General features: G+C 43.8%; 3 protein-coding genes across 4 annotated transcripts; 2 read left to right on the top strand and 1 right to left on the bottom strand.

Annotated features, from left to right (window-relative positions):
• Positions 1-225: 225 nt before the first annotated feature.
• On the bottom strand, positions 226-4,107 carry wdr4 (WD repeat domain 4). The gene is made up of 11 exons (XM_048978115.1): positions 3,938-4,107; positions 3,711-3,773; positions 3,459-3,605; positions 3,220-3,376; positions 2,703-2,815; positions 2,497-2,557; positions 2,240-2,335; positions 2,001-2,062; positions 1,566-1,752; positions 1,391-1,460; positions 226-1,080 (listed from the first exon to the last, which is right to left on the bottom strand). Exons 1-11 carry the CDS (start codon positions 4,018-4,020, stop codon positions 872-874), a joined length of 1,248 nt encoding a protein of 415 aa, XP_048834072.1. The 5' UTR covers positions 4,021-4,107; the 3' UTR covers positions 226-871.
• Positions 4,089-10,174, top strand: si:ch211-140m22.7 (uncharacterized protein LOC570370 homolog). Its single transcript, XM_048978116.1, has 6 exons — positions 4,089-4,200; positions 4,601-4,653; positions 6,708-6,807; positions 8,525-8,588; positions 8,897-9,021; positions 9,838-10,174. Exons 2-6 carry the CDS (start codon positions 4,609-4,611, stop codon positions 9,867-9,869), a joined length of 366 nt encoding a protein of 121 aa, XP_048834073.1. The 5' UTR covers positions 4,089-4,200; positions 4,601-4,608; the 3' UTR covers positions 9,870-10,174.
• Positions 10,175-10,316: 142 nt separating this feature from the next.
• Positions 10,317-22,676, top strand: LOC125709537 (uncharacterized). Of its 2 annotated transcripts, XM_048978107.1 has the most exons (4): positions 10,317-10,662; positions 11,378-17,992; positions 20,955-21,138; positions 21,548-22,676. In XM_048978107.1, the coding sequence occupies exon 2, from the start codon at positions 11,710-11,712 to the stop codon at positions 17,671-17,673; it is 5,964 nt and encodes a 1,987-aa protein (XP_048834064.1). In that variant the 5' UTR covers positions 10,317-10,662; positions 11,378-11,709; the 3' UTR covers positions 17,674-17,992; positions 20,955-21,138; positions 21,548-22,676. The 2 variants fall into 2 exon arrangements, with proteins under 2 accessions (XP_048834064.1, XP_048834065.1); XM_048978108.1 differs by lacking the exons at positions 20,955-21,138; positions 21,548-22,676 and adding an exon at positions 18,665-20,946.
• The last annotated feature ends 627 nt before the right edge of the window (positions 22,677-23,303 follow it).

Consider the following 23,303-nt stretch of genomic DNA (forward strand, 5'->3'; position numbering starts at 1 on the left):
AATAATGTGCTTTTTACACTGAACCCTTAGTCACTCGAGAGCGCAGGATGTCTGGGTTTGGTTGCAGCAACCTCACCTCAAACAACCAGCTGGAAATGCACAGATGTAAAAAATGAACAAACACATGCAAAACAGAATAGGGCACAGGGACTCCCTACATTCTTATCTCCTACCACAATCTCATGTGGCTTAGCTGTCTATGGGAGTGGTTTTGATGGCAGAGGCTATTGATGAATTGATTTTTTATTTTTTTTTTAAACAGTAACTGATCAGGGCTTCAACAGCTTGCAGTGACTGACAGGTAAACCAGCAGTAGGAAAATAATGCAGGTCCCTCTACAGCACATGGATCACCTATGGGCCATGGGGAAAGCCCATGCAAGAGCAGCAGTCCTTATTGAATACTCCCCCCCCCCATAGTGAGGGCCTGCCCTCTGTTTCTCACCAGTGGGGGGTATGGTACAGCACCCCACTTCAGTTAGGACACTTCACACCTCCAAGACAGGGGGTGCTGAGCTGATGGTGATCTGATTTCTTTCCGCTGAGCCTCCCAGTCACCCCAAGCAACCAACTAAGTAAAAGCATGAACGAGCATCCAGGCACAGAACACAGAGATGGAAAATAAAGACTGGCTTACAGAAGCATCTGTACCTGCACACAGCTGTCCCAATTAGACAGAGTTTGGAGTCATATACAAATACACATTTAATAACAGCATTCTAATGCATGCCATCTTATTTTGCAGCAGCTTAAAAAAAAATGAAATCTTTGTCAGGTGCTCTGTAAGCATGGCCATTAAATTGTTTCTTAAAACGCCTCCATCACGTCCATAAAAGCAAAACATCCAGCAGCAGCCCAGGACCCCACCAGTCTCAGCCAGAATCGTGAGTGACAGCGGGGGGGGTGTCCATCTTGGCCTTCTTGCTCGCCCCGTTGGACTGATGGAGCCGGCCCACCCTCTTCTTGCCCCCCTTCTGTCCTTGCTGTTGGATTCTCTCCTGCTTCTTTTCCAGGTAAGAGGCCATATTGTCAAAGTTCACCTTGTACAGGTGCTTGAAAGGACTTTCCAGGTGCAGTGAGTCTGGGGAGGGGAGGAAAAGCAGCAGTGAGGAGGTCAAAAAGCATAAGTGTCCCGACATCACTATCCATCCCAAAGCAGTACAGGCTTCAGGCAGAGGGGGACCCAAGATGCGGAGATCCCAGTCGCTAGGCTCACACTTACACACAATCACACACTACACACCACTATGCTGACAGTCCTACTCCCAGCATATCACCCACCCTATTGGTAGCTGCCATGATTCACGCTGCTGCTTTTTAGGGAACCGGCTTCACTTGCAGGCCACAGACTTGACATCACGCCTGTGCCATTTATATGGGCAGAAACTCACCCTTGAAGATATCCCAGTGGCTTTGTAGCGCCTCCATCACCATTTTCAGCTCTGGACTCTGACTTTCACACTGCATCATGGAAAAAGTGAGGGTTTAATTGACAAAAGCACACCACACTGTATAACATTTCATCCAGCTTGCGTGCATGTATGAGTGTATGTGCGTGTTACATACCTCCCAGCCATCTTGTGTGTGTGTGTATAGCAGAATGGGCTGGTCCTGGCTCTCCAGCTGGACCCAGAGGTGACCCCGGGGGTCAAAGGTCAGATCCCAAGCAGCGTGAGGGAGCGTCAGCGTTTCCGAAGGTATGAGCTTCTGCTCTGTTTCCACATCAGCCCGGAACAAATGCACTGCAGGAACACTGACACCAGAGCCATCGTGACAACAGTGCCTCCTAGTGGCTATGCACCATCTCACAGTAGCTGCCCATTATGGCCAACATCACCTTGTATTAGCTATAACTTTAAAAAAAAAAAAAAAAAAAAAAAAAAAAAAAAAAAAAAACACACACACACCATAGCCAGATGTTTCCAGATCTTATAGGAAGCTGCAACCGTAGAAACCAAATAGATCAGCTGTGCTGCAGTGGATAGCGAGACCCACACTAACCTTTCACACAGCACTGCCACGTGACCATCTGGCGAACTCACGACCCTGGAGATGGCAAGCCTCTGCGGGCCAAAGAGAACAGACAAAGGAGAAACACACAGGGCATTTCATGCCAGAGAGAGGGGAAAAAAAATGCACATTGAACAAGACGTTCATAGTGACACAGAAACATCATGAGGGAAAATGTACAAGATGTTCCCATTGTTTCCAATCAGATGTGGTCAACTCACTACACCTGCCTTGGTGTTTGAGGGCGACATCCCAGCAAGATCCTTCAGGTCCAAGCTCTGCAGCTGTCGGCCGGTCTCGTACTCCCAGAGCTTCACTGTCCCATCCTAAACACGAGGCGGGGGTGGGCTAGTTATTTTTACAGACCGCAGAGATTGTGTTTTACACAGACTTTGGAATGAATGAGCCCCCACTTCAAATACACAGAGATATGGTGCCAAGCTCAGTGCCCACAAGATGCCAACATAAAGAAGGATGAAGGTCTTACCCCGGAGCCAGACAACAGCCAATTGGGATGCAGAGCAGAGGTGCACAAAGCACTGACAAACCTACAAAGAAGAGCAGGACAATTTATACATGAATGCACATACACTGAATGAATGCACAAACCCCACCAGTGCCCGTTACTTTTAAAAATACTGGCACGTTCCTGCTTAACGTAAGACGTACCAACACAAAGTGCTGAGCACTTACTCTCGATGCCCCAAACAGAATGACTGGATGTTGTGGGGCGACTTGAGGACGCTCACCCTAACTTTCTCATCACGGTCAGCTGTGATTACATACTTGTCGTTGTTGCTTACAGCCTGAAAAGGTCACAGGTAGGAAGGAATGAAGAGTGTGTTATATGAATTACAGAAGCTTACATACCAAGAGAAGGACCAGAGCTTCTGATGGAATGGATATCAGCAGGTCAGCTGAGGAATGGCAGCTCTCAGGTTAAAAGCTTTTGGCTTGTGTGTTTTTTGCTACAATGCATCTTGAATGGTATAGGAAAGTAAATCCTACTCAAGGAAATTTTGGCTTATGTTAGGGTTTTCAGAACATATTACTTGCATCAGATGAGAACTGCCTGCATACCAAATTCACCAATAAAATGGAAAAAAAGAAAAAAAAAAAAAACCCACACAACCCATTTACAATACACATCGTGACTATGGTCATTTTACTCTGGTGGTATATCCTGCAGGGTCAGCCTGGTGTTCCTTACCACAGCCAAAAGCATGGAAAGATGCCCCAGCTTGAGCTGGCCCTCCTTTTCGTATTCCAATACAGAGAAGGAGTAGACGTCACCAGATTTATCCGCCACCAAAATCTCATCTCCGGCCTCGGTGAACACCAGTGACGTGCATCGCCGCACAACCCACCTGCGAAGACGACGAAGGACTATCAATCGGCTCTAAAAAAGCAATCGTGATTCAAAATATAATAAGATAAAATGGTCATTACCTGATACTGACACGGTGCCAGGACGGCACAGTACGGAATAGAACTAGGCGTTTGCGGTCATCCGTTAAGGCACAGAACTTTCCGCAGGAGGAAATAGCGAAAGCTAAGATCTTGTCGGTACTGGTCTCTTCCGATCCACCTTCTTCACTTAAATGGCAACATGCTTAGCATCAAAGACACTTCAATTTGAGAAAGTCCCTTAAACTCAGTAATATGAACACAGAGATTCACGAATAGTTATGGAAGAGTTACCTTTTATTATTGCTGTCTTTAGGCTTTTGCTCCGCCTTGCTACAGTCGTAGAGGAATGGTTCTCTGGTAATCAAAGAAACCGGTGAAACATACATGAAGTGAATGTCCTTCAAATAAAGCTGAAATACTCTGGCATCGCACAGTTTTCAAGAATACTTTCAACAACTGCATTATAAGCAGACTAATACTATTAACATTTCTGAAATAACCTGCAAACTTGCACTAACCTCTCTGATTTAATCGGAACTGCAATTAGACTTTTCCCACTGGTCGCCACAACCCAATCTTCACAAGCTGCGAGAGCGGCCATGGCTATCAGGAATTCACGTGGGGTGAGTTGGAGCCCGGTCGCAGCCTTATTGCGTCACCAAATCAGAAGTCGCTTTACCCCAGCTGGTAAAACACTAGTTGAGAGGCTTGCATAATTATTTACTTAATAAAGTTTATTATATACTTTAGTTCAGATAATCAACAGTACATCTGATTGCTGGTGAGTTGTTTCTGTTTAAAGCAATACCAATCGGGGCGTCAGAAATGGGTTGGAAACCCTGCATAATTCGGGCTGTCCGGAGATGGACAGGGTCACTGAAACATACCAGCAGTGTGGGTAGGGGTACTTCACCGAATATGGCAACTGGTTCAGCCATTTTGCATGTAATGATGTATGCAATGAACTAATACCTAGATGTTGTGGGCAGTAAAACTATTCAACAGTACCAGAATAATACATTTTGGCCAACATGTAATATATATAAATATATAGACAGACAGACAGACACACACACACACACATATATATATATATATATATATATATATATATTACATTCCATGAGGAGAGGGGAACAGCACCGTAAGTCTGTGTTTCTACACGGATTGTTTTTCCCAAGAACACAAAATGGCGGTTTCCTTCCTCAGGATCGGCCGAGCTGGCTCGCTTAAGGTAAATAAATTCTTCATTAAGTCACTAATTGTCAAATAAATACCGCTTTCTTGGGCTCAACATACTTCGTTTAAACAGTTTGTTTTTGAATTGTGATATTGATAAACATACAACGTGCTGGATCTTTGCTGAAGGTAAGCATGATACTGCTCTGTTCGTTCGAATTCTGCATGTGTTCTTTTATACACTGCTCAAAAAAATGTAAGGAACAGTTTTCCATCAGAGTATAGCATCAACTCTATTAAACTTCTGGGATATTGATCTGGTCGGGTAAGTAGCGGAGGGGGTTGTTAATCAGTTTCAACTGCTTTGGTGTTAATGAAATTATCAACAGGTGAAGTAGAGGGCCAACAATGAGACGACCCCCAAAACAGGAATGGTTTAACAAGTGGAGGCCACTGACATTTTTCCCTCCTAATTTTTTTGGATTGTTTTTTTACTAGTTTTGCATTTGATGACGGTCAGTGTCGCTACTGGTAGTATGAGGTGATATTTGGACCCTACAGAGGTTGCACAGGTAGTCCAACTCCTCCAGGATGGCGCATCAATACGTGCCATTTCCAGAAGGTTTGCTGTGTCTCCCAGCAGTCTCAGGGGCATGGAGGAGATTCCAGGAGACTCAAGGAGAGCTGGACAGGGCCGTAGAAGGTCCTTAACCCATCAGCTGGACCGGTATCTGCTCCTTTGTGCAAGGAGGAACAGGATGAACACTGCTGGAGCCCTACAAAATGACCTCCAGCAGGCCACTGGTGTGAATGTTTCTGATTGTTTGGTCAGAGACAGACTTCATGAGGGTGGCTTGAGGGCCAAACGTCCTCTAGTGGGCCTTGTGCTCACTGCCCAGCACCATGGAGCTTGATTGGCATTTGCCATAGAATACCAGAATTTGCAGGTCTGCTACTGGCACCCTGTGCTTTTCACAGATGAGGGCAGGTTCACCCTGAGCACATGTGACAGACGTGAAAGGGTCTGGAGAAGCCATGGAGAACATTATGCTGCCTGCAGCATTGTTCAGCATGACCGGTTTGGTGGTGGGTCAGTGATGGTATGAGGAGGCATATCCATGGAGGGACGCACAGACCTCTACAGGCTAGACAACGGCACCTTGACTGCCATTAGGTATCAGGATGAAATCCTTGAACCCATTGACAGACCCTACACTGGTGCAGTGGGTCCTGGGTTCCTCCTGCTGCACGACAATGCCCAGCCTCATGTGGCAAGAGCATGTAGGCAGTTCCTGGAGGATGAAGGAATTGATACCATTGACTTCCCCCCACACTCGCCTGAACTAAGTCCAGTAGAACACCTCTGGGACATTATGTTTCATCCATCTGATGCCACCAGGTTGCACCTCAGACTGTCCAGAAGCTCAGTGATACCTTGGTCCAGATCTGAGAGGAGATCCCCCAGGACACCATCCGTGGTCTCATTAGGACCATTCCCCGACATTGTCAGGCATGCGCACAACCACGTGGGGGCCATACAAACTACTGAGTATGATTCTGAGTTACTGTAATGAAATTTGGGCAAAATGGACTAACCTGCCGCATCATTTTTCACTTTGATTTTTGGGGTGTCTTTGAATTCAGCCCTCTGTAGGTTGATAATTTCATTTCCATCAAATAAAGTAGCATCCTTTCGTTCCTAACGTATTACCCAGTCTACATCAGTATAGATATCCAGCGTGATTTTTTTCCCCATTGATATCTGATGTGTTTTCAAAGTGTTCCTTTATTTTTTTTTTGAGCAGTGTATATTAAAACGGTCAGGTTCCTACGTTGCATAGTGCGTATCTTGTCAGTTACTGCAATACAAGAATAGTCTGCTTAGTGTTAATTCGTCTTAATATTCCTCCGGGACTTGGGACTTTAAAAATCACAATAATGAATTAAATGCATGCACTAGAAGTCGCACATTATGGACCTGGAATTCTGTAGCACCTGCGCCAGCACCTCTGTCCAGCTGGGCCCTACCACCACGCTCTTTTTCTAGAGACATTTCACTTGGATAAGTTTTAAAAAATTATTTGCTGAAGCAATATTTCTAATTCTTAGAAATGGCTTGAGAGTCGGGGTTCACTGACTTCAGCTCCCTTTGCTGCCCTTTGTACGAAACCTGGGGATCCCAAAAAACCTGCAAAACAGACCAGCACAAGTAAGTGTTAATCTCAAGTAACTTCATTGTCTGTTACCCTGAATTACTGCTGGATTAAGGTGGCGGTAAAGACCACATTAATTAAACTACAAATGAGGATCAAGAATGCTATATGCTAATTATGATGATCTTCAAAATTAAAAATTAGACTATTAATGTATTTTGCCAAGTTTGATTTTACTACAAATACCCTCAACCCTAAATGCAAGAACAGGAAGTCATTACTTAGAATCATTCAGGAGTGATCATTTGATTCAAGATTTACTGGATGTGTTTGACAGGTGCCTTGGTATGTTCATTCCTCCAGACCAATTACAAAAATGAAGTATAGTTAAAAAAAAAAAATAATGCAATTTTGAAGAAGTTTAACTTTAATAAACATGAACACATTCCCCTTGTTAACATAACTGAACACAAAAATGGTGTGAGGCATGACGATTGGTGAAGAAAGTCAGTCTGCTAAGCCTGTAAAATTTGCTTACAGTCATTAATGCGCAATTGAGTCAGAATCTGCACCCTCTGAGTCACTGTCCGCTTCACCTGAGATGTCGGATGTTGGGGTTCAGTGTAAAAGAGCCTCAGGTTTGCCTGAATTGCCGGCAGTTTCTCTACTTGTACATTTGTCTGCATTTTTGTGTACTTATTTCCAAAGAGAGACTAGTTACACTCTGAGGCAGCTAATTTTAAGAGGTTTTGTAAAGATTACTTCTGCAACCAGTAACAGGGCCTTGGATGTGCAATGACCCAAACATCAGTGCAGGGTGGCTGTCCTTGGGACTGGGATTCCGTGGTACTATGCAGATGGAGTAACCCTAACCCTAAAAAACTGCCATTGACAAAAGTCTGGCCCTGCAGCATCACAAGAGTATGGAATTCTATTGCTTTACACCCAGTCCGAATTATCATCGATCATTAATCATTAAGACTCTGTTTTATTAACACTCTGTCCTGGGGAGAAGGCACCCGCTTCCATCCCTCTTTCCTCCTCTTGTCCTCTATCCCTATTCATCTGACTCTTTGGAGATGATTGCCAGTCTTTCTAAATACCGCGTGGTGCAGACTGGGCTACCCTGGAGTTGGCAGAAGATGTGCATCTCCACTTCTGGTCAGTCAAGAAGACATTGATGACAAACTGATCCTCGTGTTCATTAATTGAAAAGCCTGTGTACTGAGATGAGCAGTGAGATGAAGGATTTATCGTAGGTGTTTTGCTTGGACCAGCTGCTCGGCTACATATTGTCCTTCATTCTTCGTTCCTTGGCTCCCTTCCTCCCTCTGGTTATTTGAAGTGGATGATGTGTATAACTGGCTGGTTGACACGTTGGATTTCTTTTGTTAAGTAATTATGTCTCTTGCCATGTTTTGTCCCTTGGTGTTTTGCGCCTTGCAACCAACAAAGAACGAATTGCTTCTCCAAAATCCAAAATCTCAAGTGTCAACAAAAAATCTAAACATTTAATAGTGGCATGAGCCAGATACACAGGCTTAGGTCATGTGCAGGACCTGGTGTCACTGTCCAGTGCAGGTTTCTATTCACACTGACTTCCTGTTCTACCCTCCAGTTGGACCTGGTGGTACATTCTCTACCTGGGTGTATCTGTGTATAGGCGTCTGAGGGTTCCCTCCTCCCTCCTTGAGTTGGGGCACTTGCTGGACTTGTACACTTAAGTTGCACCCCGCCAAATACATGGAGAATAAATTGTATTCTCTTACTCAGCTCAAGTGGACCCAATCCAGAAGCTGTTCATCGAGAAGATCCGCGAGTATTCAGCCAAGAGCAGGTTTGTTGGTTCAGTCTTGCCCACAATTACACAAAGGTTTTTCCCTATTTACTTATCTGCTTGTCAAAAATGACACCCTTTCAAGTTAAGACTTTTTTCCCCCTTATATGCTAGTTCAAATGTTTGTTTAGATATGGACTCCTGCGCTGTATTGCATTTGTCTGTTAGCGATCCGCACTACATATCAGATCCATGGTACGCAAATTCCTGCTTTTGCCTTTCAAAGAGTTATTTATCTTCCTTAACTGTCACCTTTGCCCTTTTGCATTTAGCAGCCACCCCTGTTAACCCCTTTCTCCTCCCCCAAGGTCGGCTGGTGTTCTGGTCGATGCCGGCCCTGAATATGAACGCAACTTGGCTGAAGAAATCAACAGACTGCAGCGGCTTTATGGTGGTGGCGACCTCACCAAATTCCCAGACTTCAAGTTTCCTGGTGAGCTGGCAGCTGGCTAGGGGCAGACGAGGAGCCAAACTTGTGTGACCTGCAGGCAATTCGATTACATTGCATTTTTTTTTTTTGAGGGAATTATTCAGTATATTGGATTTTTTTTTTCCCACAATTTGATTCGATTAATTAATCATTTAATACGTTTGATAAGCTAAATTCAAACCTTTTTTTTTACTTTACTAAATAACTACGAATATTACCAGAGAAATTTAATTACACATTACTAACAAAATACAAAGAAAGTAGAGTCTTGTTAAATGGGGAGATGACACCAGTATAAAAGTGTGAAAAAGGCCAGGTACTGAACTGTACAGAAGAAGCTAACCCGTTAAAGGAAGCGCTGGGGGGGGGGTGTGTGTGTAGCCATCAGTGAAACTTGCCAGCGCAAATTCGGAGGATGACATTACATCGTTTTTTTTTTTATTCTGTGAAAAATACTAAATCGACCTGCTGTGGCCACATTTCATAATTTATAAATGTTAGCCGGGTACTTTGAGACCTTTTATAAGAGGGGAATGAGTGAATGAGCTGAGAATCTCCACTATGGAAAATGGCTGATTGGTCAGTCATCATCTCCATCATTTTAGCAGTTGTCTTTAGCTCTGGGCTCAGGTGCTGCCAACACCACCTTAATAATCGACTTTTCATGATCCATCTTTATACCCCTACTGTGTACTTTTTTAATCTTTTTTTTTTTTTACCGACAGTGTGAGTGGAGTCACTTTCAGGGGCTCAGCAGGCAAATAAATTATGATTCACTTACCATTCAGTAATTTTTTTTCCCCCATTCTCTGCTTTCAGAACCCAAGCTGGAAGAAGTGTCCCCCAAGTGAATCTGCACTGGCTGTACCGTCACCTCCATGACCTGATCACTTAAAGATAGATGAATTGTTAATACCCACCCCAGCATAAGAAAACAATAACATACAATAACAGCTATATATGAGATACTTTATTGATCCCTGGGTGAAATAATTTTGTATAATGTGCACAGATACAAACACAGTGCAGAGATAGCATTTGTAATGCAATTAATATTGTGCAGAGAAATACACCCTGTTCTAAATTATTATGCAAATTCCATTTAAGTGTCACTAAAATGAGATTTTTTGGTTTTCAATTAAACTCGTGGATGGCATTGTGTTTCCGGGCTCTTTGGATCACTGGAAGAAATTTTAGACACCTGTGACAATTACTTGACCAGGTGTGCCCAATTAAAGGATAAACTACTTAAGAAGGATGTTCCACATTATTAAGCAGACCACAGTTAGCAACCAATATGGGGAAGAAAAAGGATCTCTCTGCTGCTGAAAAGCGTGAAATATGTCAGTGCCTCGGACGAGGTATGAAAACATTAGACATTTCACAAAAAAAGCGTGATTGTTGCGATGAACGTCATTCCAGCAAGTGGTTACGTCGTTCACGCAAGTGGTCATGCGGAACCAAAGTTTACTCACCTGTGTGCACCCGAGGGGAAGGCATTAACGGACGCACCTGCTCTTTATTTTGGATAAAGTCGGCAAAACGCATTGGTAGCGCGACAAGCAAAGGGTCAAATCTACACCAAGTGCTTCTGGAACTGTGCTGCGATTGTGTACTGAAAAGTAGACTCTGAACGGACAGCCGGTAAGACCATGAACCATGCGTGTTGGACTTTGTTGCAAATGTTATTTGTAGCAAGCACTACCTGTTGCGAGTGGGGTTTATTTCTTAATGGGGTGCGCTAATGAGGCATTGAGGCGCTGGTGCTGGCTTGTAACATTATATGAGTTGTGGTATTTGACTGTATTAGGAATAAATGATGTGCTGTAAGTGTCTTAATGACAATATGTGGAATGCTGTTTTATTGATTCAGATGTTTGCATTAATGCGGTTTAAAAGGGGGGTTTCTATTTTTAGTTTATCTAAAAGTTAAATATTAAATTGCTAAAAAGAAAAAAAAGTATTAAGGGTGAACTTTCCTTTTAATAATTCATATGGGCAGAAGTGTTAAACCTATTGTTCGATTGTCTAATTGGTTAGCTTTTCATTGCAATTTATTGCGTTGAGTAACTCATTTATGTGTTTCCCCAGTGGTTTGATCTTAAACTTTGATGTTTGGAGGAATTTTATTCAGAACAAGTTATGTATAATTGTGTGGAAATTTGAAGCTGAGATTGGTCATTTATTGTATATTTTGTGGGTATGTGTGTGTGTGTGTGTATATATATATATATATATATATATATATATATGTGTATGTATATATATATATATATATGTGTATGTATGTGCATTTAAAGTAAAATTTTGTGTTTGCTCATAAGATAGATTGGTGAAAGTTGGTGTTTTGTGGTTTAAGGTTTTTCACCTGTAAATGCCTGGCTTGAGGAAAGCGAAGATAAAATAAAAAGGGATAAAGAGTCCAAAAGGAAGGCCTGGTTATTCTGAGTGAAATCCAGTTATATGTTCAGTTTTGGTACATCCCTATCAAGTGAGGGGTAAAGCACAGTAAGAATTGTGATCACTTGACATTGAAAAACCGCTGTAAGTTGGTTTATGAAGCTTCAACTAAGCCTGCCCACTTAAGCTCCTGTCTAATAGCTGCCAAGGCAAGCCCAGTACCTCCCATTTAGAGTTCACCAAGGTTTAGAATGGCCGAGTCAGTCTCTGAAGCAATTAAAGAGAGAGCGAATGACTGCCAAACAGCGGTTTTCCCGACTAGCAAACTCCGTAATGAAGTCTTGCAAGAAAATGTCGGCCGATGAATTGATGGAAGCCTTCAATAAGGTTGTGCTGGATGCTGATAAGGTCTTGGAGGCAAATGAGGAGGTGGAAATTGCCTGGTTGGAGGAGTTGGAGCATGTGTCGACCCCGAAAGAGAGCATGAGAGATGACATCAAAAGGACAGTGGAGGAGTGTGAACAGAAACTTCACGATGTGGAGCACTTCGTTCAGAAGATCCTATGGGGAAATTTCGGCAACTCTGAATTGACTGTGGCCCTGGAGGCTGCTGAAAAGGAGTGTAAGCGCCTTTTGATGAGTCAGCCTGGCCTGAAGTTGGAGGTGTATGAGTTGATGCTTAATCACCTTGAGGGGCTGGTAAAGGCAGCGAAAGAGGCTGTTTTTCGATGGAGTCGTTGGATCTCAGATGCAGAGCGGCCTGACTTTCAGCAGCGTATGAGGAACATAGAGAGTTTGTTGCCTGAGTTGATTTCGGGGAAGGCTGACCTATTACAGGCGAAGTTGGAACATAATGGGTCCTCAGATGCAACCCTGCCCCCGTCTCCAGCTATTAAGCTGAGGCCAACAGCACTTCCTCGGTTTGATGGAAATAGGCGGAACTTCTACCTCTGGAAAAAGGAATGGGAAGCATTGCAAAAGCAAGGAGAACCCACTGGGTCCAAGGAGGTGAGGAAGTTTCAGCTTTTGGATAGTCTCGAGGAAAGGGTGGCAAGAGAACTCCGCCTGCCAACCTATGGAACAGCTGATGAAATATTTCGGGTTCTTGGAAATCGGTTTGGAAATAAATCAGCAATTGCCTTGGAGATTGTAGAGGAACTGCAGGCTCTGCCTCCAGTGAGAGGCCATCAGCCACGGAGGGTTGTGGACATGATACAGGTTGTTGAAAAGGCCTTGTATGACCTTAGTGAGTTGGGAAATACGGGTGCTTTGAGGAATCCTCTTGTCACGAAATCCTTAGAAAGTAAACTGCCTGAAAACTTGAAAAAGGAATGGTTGGTCTATTTGGCAGGAGAGGAGGAGGTTGCATCACCTGAAGGTAGATTTGACATGCTCCTTAAGTTCCTGAGAAGTCAGGAAAAGATTTATGAGCAGTTGGACCAATTAAGGGACGATGATTCCAGTAAGAGAGAGATAAAAATCCCACAAAAGCATGCCCGGACCAAAGCCACTAACTCGTTAGGCTTTCAAGCATCTTGCATTGTCTGTGGAGAGAGGGGTCACAGGAAGAAGTTGTACTACTGCAAGAAATTTAAAACGCTTCGAGTGGGGGAAAAGAGGGAGGCCGTTAAGAAGTTCGGCGCTTATGTGAGGTGTCTTGAGATTCACGATGGTGACGCAGAGTGTAAGACCACCTTCCTGTGTAAAAATGAGGGGTGCAAGGACGCTCAAGGCCTAGGTCATCACTACTACCTCTGTCCCAAGGTTGGAAGCAAGGAAGGAGACCCAAGGCGGTTGAGGCCCAGTCCAGCAAGAGCTGAAGGGAAGAGGTATACTGAAAGCCAGGAAGAGTTCCTAACGAGCTTGCCCCCTGATTTAGCTCAGCGGTGTCGGAATGTGTTCTGCAACTCTGTCTCAAAGACATTTAGCTTAACCGTTCCAGAGCAGGGGTTGCTAGCGGAGAATGACCTCAAGGAGTTTCCAGTTATAATGATGATCCTTGAGGTCACTGCCAATGCTGGGCAAAAGATTGGAACTTTGATAGACCTGGCATCTGATACCAATTATATTACCCATGAGGCTGCTGGTGAACTGGACTTAAGGAGTGAGGATGTGACCCTTATAGTCCATGGAGTTGGCGGAATGCAAGTAACAGTTCAGACCAAGCGTTACCTGCTGAAGATACGGGTCAAAACCTCAATGGGAGCCCTGAAGTCTCATCAGCTTGTGTGTTATGGGCTTGATAGCATTGCAGAGGTTAACCGTCATGTGTCAGCAGAAAGACTGCAAAAAATATTTCCTCATGTTCCCTTTTATCAACTGGTCCGCCCTACTAAGATTAAACTCCTCATAAGCCATAAGGAAGGGCAGCTTGTCCCTCAGAAGGTGTGCTCTGTTGGGGACCTTGTCCTGTGGGATGGGCCTCTGGGTAAAACAGTGGGCGGTTCTCATCCAGATCTGTTAGAAGACGTTACAGTCACTGTCCACGATTCTAAAACTCATTTTGCACGCTCCATGCGGACAGCGGCTGCTGGATATAAAGAGATCACCAGTGACTACTCAGGTAAACTTCCTCGACTCACTCGGGCTACTATGTCCTCTGTCAACCGAGATTTTATGGATTGGTGGAGGTGGGACAGCATTGGGGCTGCTTGTGAGCCTCGGTGTGGTGGCTGTAGATGTGGAAATTGCCAACCTGGGGGAAAGGAGATGACTATTTCCGAGGAACGAGAGCTGGAGAAAATAAAGGATGGACTTACTTATGTGACTGAAGATCACCATAGCATAAAGCCACACTGGCATGCAAGGTATCCCTGGATTGAGGACTTGGGAACGCTGCCTAACAATAGGGGAGCTGTTGAAGCAACGTTCCTGAGAACCGAGAAGCAACTGACAAGGGAGATTGAATGGAAAATGGCCTATAAAGCACAGGTCCATGACATGGTCGAGCGGAGGGCTGTTATTAAGCTTTCAAAGGAAGAGTTGGAAAACTGGACCGGACCAGTATGGTATATCAGTCACCTAATTGCACCGAACCCTCACTCTGTTACTACACCAGTCCGTCTTGTGTGGAATAGTAGCCAGAAATTCAGGGGTCAAAGCCTAAATGACTTGCTCATTAAAGGTCCAGATGTCCTCAACAGTATACGTGCTGTTCTAATCCGGTTTCGGCAAGGGGTGTTTGCTGCGCTTGGAGACATAAAGAAAATGTATAATTCTGTATGGCTCGAGGACCAAGAGGTACATCTTCATCGCTTTTTGTGGAGAGACTCTGAGGATGAGGATATTCAGGAGTATGCAATTACAAGAGTCAATATCGGTGATAAGCCAGCAGGCTGTATCGCACAAGTTGCCATGCGTGAGACAGCAAATTTGCCCATGTTTAATCATCTTGTTGAAGAGCGTCGCGTGCTGGAGCAAGACGCTTACGTAGATGATGTGCTTACATCCCATAGTGATTTGAACCAGCTCAAGCAAATAACGGCCAATATCGAACAAATCTTGGAGACTGGTGGATTTTATATGAAACCATGGGTTTACTCCGGCCAAAGTGGGAAACCAGAATCCAAGGACCCTGAGGAAAAGAAACCTGTGGTGATGGTCCTTCCGAATCAACTCCCTGATGAGAACAATAAAGCTTTGGGCCTAGGCTATGATCCGGCGAGTGATAAACTTCATTTGATGACAGCGGTAAACTTCTCCAAAAGGAAAAAGAGGATGAGATTGGGAGAGAACTTGTCTAAAGATGAAATCAGGGCGCAGGTGCCAAACCCGCTCACTCGTAGAGAGCTCCTGAGTCAAGTTTCTGGGCTGTATGACCCCCTTGGTCTTGTGACACCTGTCAAGCAAAAGGGAGCCATTTTGGTGAGAAGAGCATTTCAGGAAGTAAGGGGCAAATACAGCCCATCAGAAAATACATGGGATGCTCCTTTGTCGGAGGGTCTATGGGAAGACGCTGTTCACCTCTTTGAAGATTATACCGAGCTTAGCCAGTTAAGATTCATCAGAGCCTTGACACCTCCTGCACCATGTGGCGAGCCCTGTGGTATTACGTTCTCTGACGGGAGTGAGTGCTCGTATGGGGCTGTGCTGTACTTGCGGTGGAAATTGCCACGAGATGTCATTGTACGGCTTGTTGAGTCCAAGGCAAGGTTGACGCCGTTAGATCATAAAGGGGATGCTGTAAAAGCTGAGGTCTGTGGGGCTGTTTATGCTGCTCGCTTGAAAAAGTATTTCGAGAAGCATTGTAAGATTCAGGTAGCAAGATGGTACCATTTGGTTGATAGCCAGACTGTCCTAGGAGCTGTCCAACGTGAAAGCTATGGCTATCAGACATTCTTTGCCAATAGAATCGGGGAAATTCAAGGCAGCACAAATGTTCAAGACTGGTGGTGGATTCCTGGGCCACTCAACATAGCGGACATTATTTCGAGGGGGGCAAGCCCCAAAGAGTTGGACGAAGGCTCAGAGTGGCAGCTGGGTCCTAAGTTCTTAAGGCTCCCAGAAAGTGAATGGCCAGTGAAATCTGCTAAGGATGTTACTATTGAAGCAAGAGAGAACCTCACAAGGATCCAGAAAAAAGCTTTTGTTGCTGCTCTTACGAGGGTCAGGGCAAAAAATGCAGGCCTGAAACAGGACTTAAATCTTCCCTCAGTGGTTTTGCATAGGCCATCTGCCAGGACTGTTGCAAGTCTGGTAGATATCAAGCGGTTTAGTAGCCTAATGCAACTAGTTAAATCAGTAGCGATGGTCTGGAGGGCGGCAAAGAAGTTTCTTCATGCCAAAGCTACCAGAAATCCAAAGAGGGAGGCAGTCCTATTGACAGGCATTGTCACCGTGGCCGAGAGAGAAGACGCCTTTCGAGACCTCTGTCTGTCAGCTCAAGAAGGAGTTACTTTCCCTACCACTACAACGGATCGGTTGGTGGTGTATAGGAATGAAACTAGTGGACTGTTGCTGTGTGGGGGAAGAATTCAGCATTTTAGAGAAGACTATTCGGCTGTCCCACTGCTGCCTTTTGATACTTGGCTAGGGACGCTACTAGCACGTCAAAGTCATCAGCAGGGACATGAGGGGGTCGCTGGGACACTGCTTAGGATGCGGCGGAAGGCTTGGGTTGTTCAAGGGAGAAGGTTGGCCCAAAAGGTCGTCAACCAGTGTGTCCTTTGCAGGAAAGTAAGAGCTCGAATGTGCCGGCAAGTGATGGGTGATCTTCCAGTAGAGAGGTCAAGACCTGCCGCTCCTTTCCAGTTTACGACTATTGATTTGTTTGGCCCGTACCTGGTGAAAGATGATGTGAAAAGAAGAGTGTCCATGAAAACCCCCCAGACCATCTTCTGCTGCATGGCAAGCCGTGCTTTATATGTAGATCTGGCCAGCAGTTTGTCTACAGAGAGCTTCTTAATGACCTATCAAAGATTCACAGCCATCAGGGGCCATCCCCTTAAGGTCTGGTCAGATCCTGGGACCAATTTTATTGGTGCAAGAGCCTTGCTGGTGGATCTGTATGCCTTCTTGCAGAGCCAAGATACATTGAGCTTGGAGGAGTACGCTGTAAAGAATGGGACAAGCTGGATCTGGAGAGTGCTCCCTGCTGACTCGCCACATCGAAATGGGGCTGCTGAAGCGGCTGTAAGAATTACCAAGAGAGCTCTTCAAGGACTGGGCAAGTCAGCAAATCTTACCTTCAATGAGTTCCTTACGGCCCTCCATTTGGCGGCAAACCTGGCTAATGAGAGGCCTATCGATGCAAGAGTCCAAAGTCGAGAGGGTCGCATTCAGTATGTAACACCAAATACGCTTCTCCTAGGTCGAGCATCCCACAGTGGGGACTCCAGGTCCTTCAATTTTAACGACTACCCCTACAAGCGGCTCAGGGAGATCCAGAGCCAAGTTAGTGACTTTTGGAAAGCATGGTGTCAGCTTGCTGGGCCAAACCTCTTCATTAGAGCTAAATGGCATACCACAGAGAGAAATGTTGCTGTAGGGGATGTCGTGTGGCTTTGTGATCAAAACTCCCTGCGAGGACAATTTAGACTTGGCCGAGTCGTCTCTGTGGCACCAGATTCAAAGGGCATCGTGAGAGATGTTGAAATTCTTGTTGTGCCTGGGGGCTGTGTGTTGGTCCAGCCTCAGAAGCCTGAAATCCAGCACTTAGCCTCTGGCGACGGGAAGGAAAAGCCTATTGGAGTGGTATTGCGCAGGGATGTCCGGCGACTTGTAGTCCTGTTGCCTGTGGAGGAGCAGGAAAATTAAAACTCTTTAGGGTCTATATTCGCCTTGAAGTTCTCCAACCTTTCTGTTCAAGAACAAAAAGGTTGAGTGGGAGGTGTTGCGATGAACGTCATTCCAGCAAGTGGTTACGTCGTTCACGCAAGTGGTCATGCGGAACCAAAGTTTACTCACCTGTGTGCACCCGAGGGGAAGGCATTAACGGACGCACCTGCTCTTTATTTTGGATAATGTCGGCAAAACGCATTGGTAGCGCGACAAGCAAAGGGTCAAATCTACACCAAGTGCTTCTGGAACTGTGCTGCGATTGTGTACTGAAAAGTAGACTCTGAACGGACAGCCGGTAAGACCATGAACCATGCGTGTTGGACTTTGTTGCAAATGTTATTTGTAGCAAGCACTACCTGTTGCGAGTGGGGTTTATTTCTTAATGGGGTGCGCTAATGAGGCATTGAGGCGCTGGTGCTGGCTTGTGACATTATATGAGTTGTGGTATTTGACTGTATTAGGAATAAATGGTGTGCTGTAAGTGTCTTAATGACAATATGTGGAATGCTGTTTTATTGATTCAGATGTTTGCATTAATGCGGTTTAAAAGGGGGGTTTCTATTTTTAGTTTATCTAAAAGTTAAATATTAAATTGCTAAAAAGAAAAAAAAAAAGTATTAAGGGTGAACTTTCCTTTTAATAATTCATATGGGCAGAAGTGTTAAACCTATTGTTCGATTGTCTAATTGGTTAGCTTTTCATTGCAATTTATTGCGTTGAGTAACTCATTTATGTGTTTCCCCAGTGGTTTGATCTTAAACTTTGATGTTTGGAGGAATTTTATTCAGAACAAGTTATGTATAATTGTGTGGAAATTTGAAGCTGAGATTGGTCATTTATTGTATATTTTGTGGGTATGTGTGTATATATATATATATATATATATATATATATATGTGCATTTAAAGTAAAATTTTGTGTTTGCTCATAAGATAGATTGGTGAAAGTTGGTGTTTTGTGGTTTAAGGTTTTTCACCTGTAAATGCCTGGCTTGAGGAAAGCGAAGATAAAATAAAAAGGGATAAAGAGTCCAAAAAGAAGGCCTGGTTATTCTGAGTGAAATCCAGTTATATGTTCAGTTTTGGTACATCCCTATCAAGTGAGGGGTAAAGCACAGTAAGAATTGTGATCACTTGACAGTGATCATCGCACTATCAAGAGATTTGTGTCTGATTCAGAGCACAGACGGGTTTGTGCAGATAAAGGCAAATTGAGGAAGATTTCTGCCAGATCCATGCATCGGATCAAAAGAGCAGCTGCTAAAATGCCATTATGTAGCAGCAAACAGATATTTGAAGCTGCTGGTGCCTCTGGAGTCCCACGGACATCAAGGTGTAGAGTCCTCCAGAGTATTGCAACTGTGCATAAACCTTCTATTCGGCCACCACTTACCAGTGCTCACAAGCAGAAACGGCTGCGGTGGGCAGAGAAATACATAAAGACTAATTTTCAAACAGTCCTGTTCACTGATGCCGTGCGACCCTGGATGGTCCAGATGGATGGAGTAGTGGATGGTTGCTGAACGGCCACCGTGTTCTAACAAGGCTGCGACGTCAGCAAGGGGGTGGTGGAGTCATGTTTTGGGCCGGAATCATGGGAAGAGAGCTGGTTGGCCCCTTTAGGGTCCCTGAAGGTGTGAAGATGACCTCGGCAAAGTATGTGGAGTTTCTGACTGACCACTTTCTTCCCTGGTACAGAAGGAAGAACTATGCCTTCCGTAATAAAATCATCTTCATGCATGACAATACACCATCTCATGCTGCAAAGAATACCTCTGCATCAATGGCTGCTATGGGGATAAAAGGATAGAAAGTCATGGTGTGGCCTCCATCCTCCCCTGAGCTCAGTCCTATTGAGGACCTTTGGAGCATCCTCAAGCAAAAGATCTATGAGGGTGGGAGGCAGTTTACATCCAAACAGCAGCTCTGGGAGGCTATTCTGACATCTTGCAAACAAATTCAAGCAGAAACTGTCCAAATACTTACAAGTTCAATGGATGCAAGACTTGCGAAGCTGCTATCAAATAAGGGGTCCTATGTCAAAATGTGACGTGACCTGTTAAAACGTTTAAAAAGTTAAAATGTTTTAAAAGTTTGATTCAAATAGCTTTTGATTTCAGTACATATGCTACAAACACAACAAACGACAATTTTCAGTTCTTTACAACTTATAGGCCCGGTTTCACAGACAGGGCTTAAGCCTAGTCCCAGACTAAACTGCCAACTTGAGCTGTCTTAACTCAAAGTGACTTGCACAGATATAGATTAAAATAGTCACAGACTTAGCCTATTCTGGATTAAACAAAGCTGATTGCAAGAGGGAGGATTATAGCTAGTCTATGACTAAATTGAAGCTTAAATTAATCCTTCAAGGAGGCAGGTTTAACTCCTGCTTAGCACTGTTTGTGAGGGGAGCATGGAATATTTGGAATATCTAAATGAAAACCAGCATGCACAACAGAGGCCTGCAAGAGTACTTTTGGATAGGAGCGATCCATTACATTACTTTGATGACACAGCTTTTCAAGACCGCTTTCGCATGTACAAAGAACATGCATTGGAGATAATATCTTTGCTAGAACCTACACTTTCCTGTCTGTCTCTGAGAGGAAAGCCTTTACCCAGTTCTCTCCAAGTTCTGCTCACATTGAGGTTTTTGGCATGTGGGACCTTTCATCGTGAAACTGGTGATTTGTGTGGTGCCAGTGAAGCAACTGTGTGTAGAATAGTTCATAAAGTCTGCAGAGCCATTTGTGAACTGAGGAGTGTTTACATAAAGTTTCCTGATGCTGCTGACCAAGCCAACTACAAAGTGCAATTTTATGAATATGGGCACTTCCCAGGTGTCATTGGCTGTATAGATGGATGTCATGTTCCCATCAAGTGTCCATCAAGTCCTGATGCTGAGGAGTACAGGAACCGTAAGAACTGGTTTTCAATCAATGTTCAGGGCGTATGCACACCAAATTTAGAGTTTGCAAACATTGTAGCGCGTTGGAAAGGTTCAACTCATGATTCAAGGATTTTTCTCAACTCCTCATTGTGTGCTCAGTTTCAGAGAGGACAGCATAGTGGACTTCTACTTGGTGACAGTGGATATGGTCAGAGTAACTTTTTATTCACTCCATACATAAATCCCACAACAGTGGAGCAGCAAAGATACAACAGAGCTCATATCCGAACAAGAGGCATGGTTGAACGCATGTTTGGAATATGGAAAAGTCGATTCCAGTGTTTACGCAATACACTTCGTTTCAGCCCAAGAAGATGCTGCAAGGTCATCATTGCTACAGCGGTGCTGCACAACTACCTGAAGCAGCGCTGCTGTCCTGATCCTCCAATGGAAGATTATGATGAAGCAGATGTAGCAGTGGCTGAGGCAGGCAATGGCCAACAAGGACTTGCACATAGAGCTGCATTCACAATACAGCACTTCAGCTAGGTAAGATGAATTTCAATATGGAAGGTATTTACTATGGCTTATTTTTCCTTGATAATGTTCTGTACAAAAGTAAAACAGTGTGCAGCAAAATTTACCAAGTCACTTAAACAATACTGCTTGAAAATGTAAAATAAAATACTTTCACTCATGAATATGTAAATGACAAATTGGTTATTATTCTTTCTTTTTTTTTTAACACATCTTTTACACACCATGGCTTGTAATCACAGCTGTCTCCTTACTGTATCTTTTTTGTATCATACCTCTTTCTGCCAACTTCATATCCAATTCAGCCTGTAGAATTCTCATTTTCATGTCATGCTCTTCCTTCATAAATTTAATTTTTTGCTCATGGAATTCTCTGGCTAACTTTTCATGGATGGTCATTCTGCTTGCTCTATTCTGACAGGTGGTGGCAGCATCTTTTCTCAGGGATGCTGGAGCAGATGTGGAGGGCACACACTCACTGTGCTCTGGCTCTGCCAGCCTGTTCAGATCCCTCTGTTCTGTGGGGGGAAAAAACCCACAGAAGCACAAATAAAGAAGCACACATGATCCTTAAGAAGAATAAAGATTGACAGAGTGGAATATGTGCCAAAGGCAGTAACCAATTTCTTTCTTACGTACCATTTGTTCTCAGTTCTTCATCTGAACTGTTGAAGTGATCATCATCTGGTATACCTTCCAGAGGTTGCTGGTTCTGTATTATTCCAGACAACAAGTCGCTCACTTCATCAGTTTTGTCTTTATTTGGTGCTCCACCACCAGTAATAAATCGCTGTCTTCTTATCTCTGCATTCTGTCTTTTTAAAGCCAGTTTTACGTTCTTCCACAGAGTCTATACAGGCAAATATCATTCATTATAAATTGTGACAAAAATATAAATATGAAAAATGTGCAATGATAATAACAGACATCTCACCTGAAGTTGTTGTATTGTTCTTGTGGTTGCATTTTCATTTGCATTGAATTCATTGCAAATTGCATTCCAAGCACTCCTTTTCTTTTGTTCACTAGCAGTAGTGTGGGTTTTACTTTCAATGACTGGATAGTTTGTCAAAATTTGTTTTAGTAGTGTTTTTTCATACTCACTAAAGTTTTTTGAACGAATTCTTTTTGCCTCAGCCATTGCTTTGTGTCAAGATTTAAACCAACAATAGTGTTTTGTAGTCCATTTCAGGTTTTAATCAACACCATCAGACCAACATCATGTGCTTATACTCAACCTAATCAGGCCTATCTCAGGTGTTCTCATTTAACCTTACTTAAATTACTCCAGGACTCTGTAGTCTCTGACTAACTAAGCCTATTTTAAGCTATGTTCATGAAAGATACTTAAATGCCCTAGATTAACTAGTACTGATTACGGTCTACTCCGGGCTTATATTAAGCCCTGTCTGTGAAACCGGGCCATAAAGTGTTTTGAAGCTTACTGTGCATAATAATTTGGAACAGTTCATTGTAAGTGTTTTTATTTAACAAAAAAATACTGTAATCATTAGGAGATTTGTTCAATAAAATTTGAATTGCACTCTTAATAGTTGATAACATGAGAATTATTCTGACTGTTGTTTACATCACTTATTTAGATAAATGAGGAAAATATCATTTGCATAATAATTTGGAACAGGGTATAAATATACCAGTGTGGTTTTGACCTGTTAAGTGGAAATGTAAGGAGATGGTTGAAATATATAAATAACCTGTTGACTGTAGGTGGAGGCCTCACGCTCACCCCATGTCACCTGGGCATCCACCCGCAGAGCGGAAATATACCGATGGACTCATTGGTATCTCTGACTTTCCAGTGGAGTGTGATTGTGTGAGCGTGTACATATGTGTCTTTTGACAGCCTGCTACCGAGTTCAGGGTCTAACGCTGCCTTGTGCTGCCTGGGTTAGGCTCCAGCCCCCCCTGCACTCACCATGACCAGGACAAGCAGATGGATGGATAATTCCATGAATGCAGCTGTCCCTCTATAAGACTGACGTTTACATGCAGGCATCATATCTAAACTGCGTGTAGTGTGTCAGTATGTGTAATGTAATGCCTTCTGCCTGATGTCTTGCCTAGGTGTTCCCCACCATGTGACCTGTGCTGACCGGAATAATCCTGGAGCACTAAACCCTACATTAGTTTCTACATCGACTATAATTTTTTAGCAT

Source organism: Brienomyrus brachyistius, chromosome 16 (assembly GCF_023856365.1).
Source record: "Brienomyrus brachyistius isolate T26 chromosome 16, BBRACH_0.4, whole genome shotgun sequence".
Taxonomy (NCBI): Eukaryota; Metazoa; Chordata; class Actinopteri; order Osteoglossiformes; family Mormyridae; genus Brienomyrus; species Brienomyrus brachyistius.

Excerpts from the sequence above, each read along its gene's own strand:
- wdr4 (XM_048978115.1), bottom strand. The coding sequence starts at position 4,020 with ATGGCCGCTCTCGCAGCTTGTGAAGATTGGGTTGTGGCGACCAGTGGG. Across the intron at positions 3,606-3,710 it reads AAAGACAGCAATAATAAAAG|TGAAGAAGGTGGATCGGAAG; the intron begins GTAACTCTTCCA and ends TTGCCATTTAAG. Across the intron at positions 2,558-2,702 it reads TTCTGTTTGGGGCATCGAGA|GTTTGTCAGTGCTTTGTGCA; the intron begins GTAAGTGCTCAG and ends TCTTCTTTGTAG.
- si:ch211-140m22.7 (XM_048978116.1), top strand. The coding sequence starts at position 4,609 with ATGGCGGTTTCCTTCCTCAGGATCGGCCGAGCTGGCTCGCTTAAG. Across the intron at positions 4,654-6,707 it reads GCCGAGCTGGCTCGCTTAAG|AAATGGCTTGAGAGTCGGGG; the intron begins GTAAATAAATTC and ends TCTAATTCTTAG. Across the intron at positions 6,808-8,524 it reads TGCAAAACAGACCAGCACAA|CTCAAGTGGACCCAATCCAG; the intron begins GTAAGTGTTAAT and ends TCTCTTACTCAG.
- LOC125709537 (XM_048978107.1), top strand. The coding sequence starts at position 11,710 with ATGACTGCCAAACAGCGGTTTTCCCGACTAGCAAACTCCGTAATGAAG.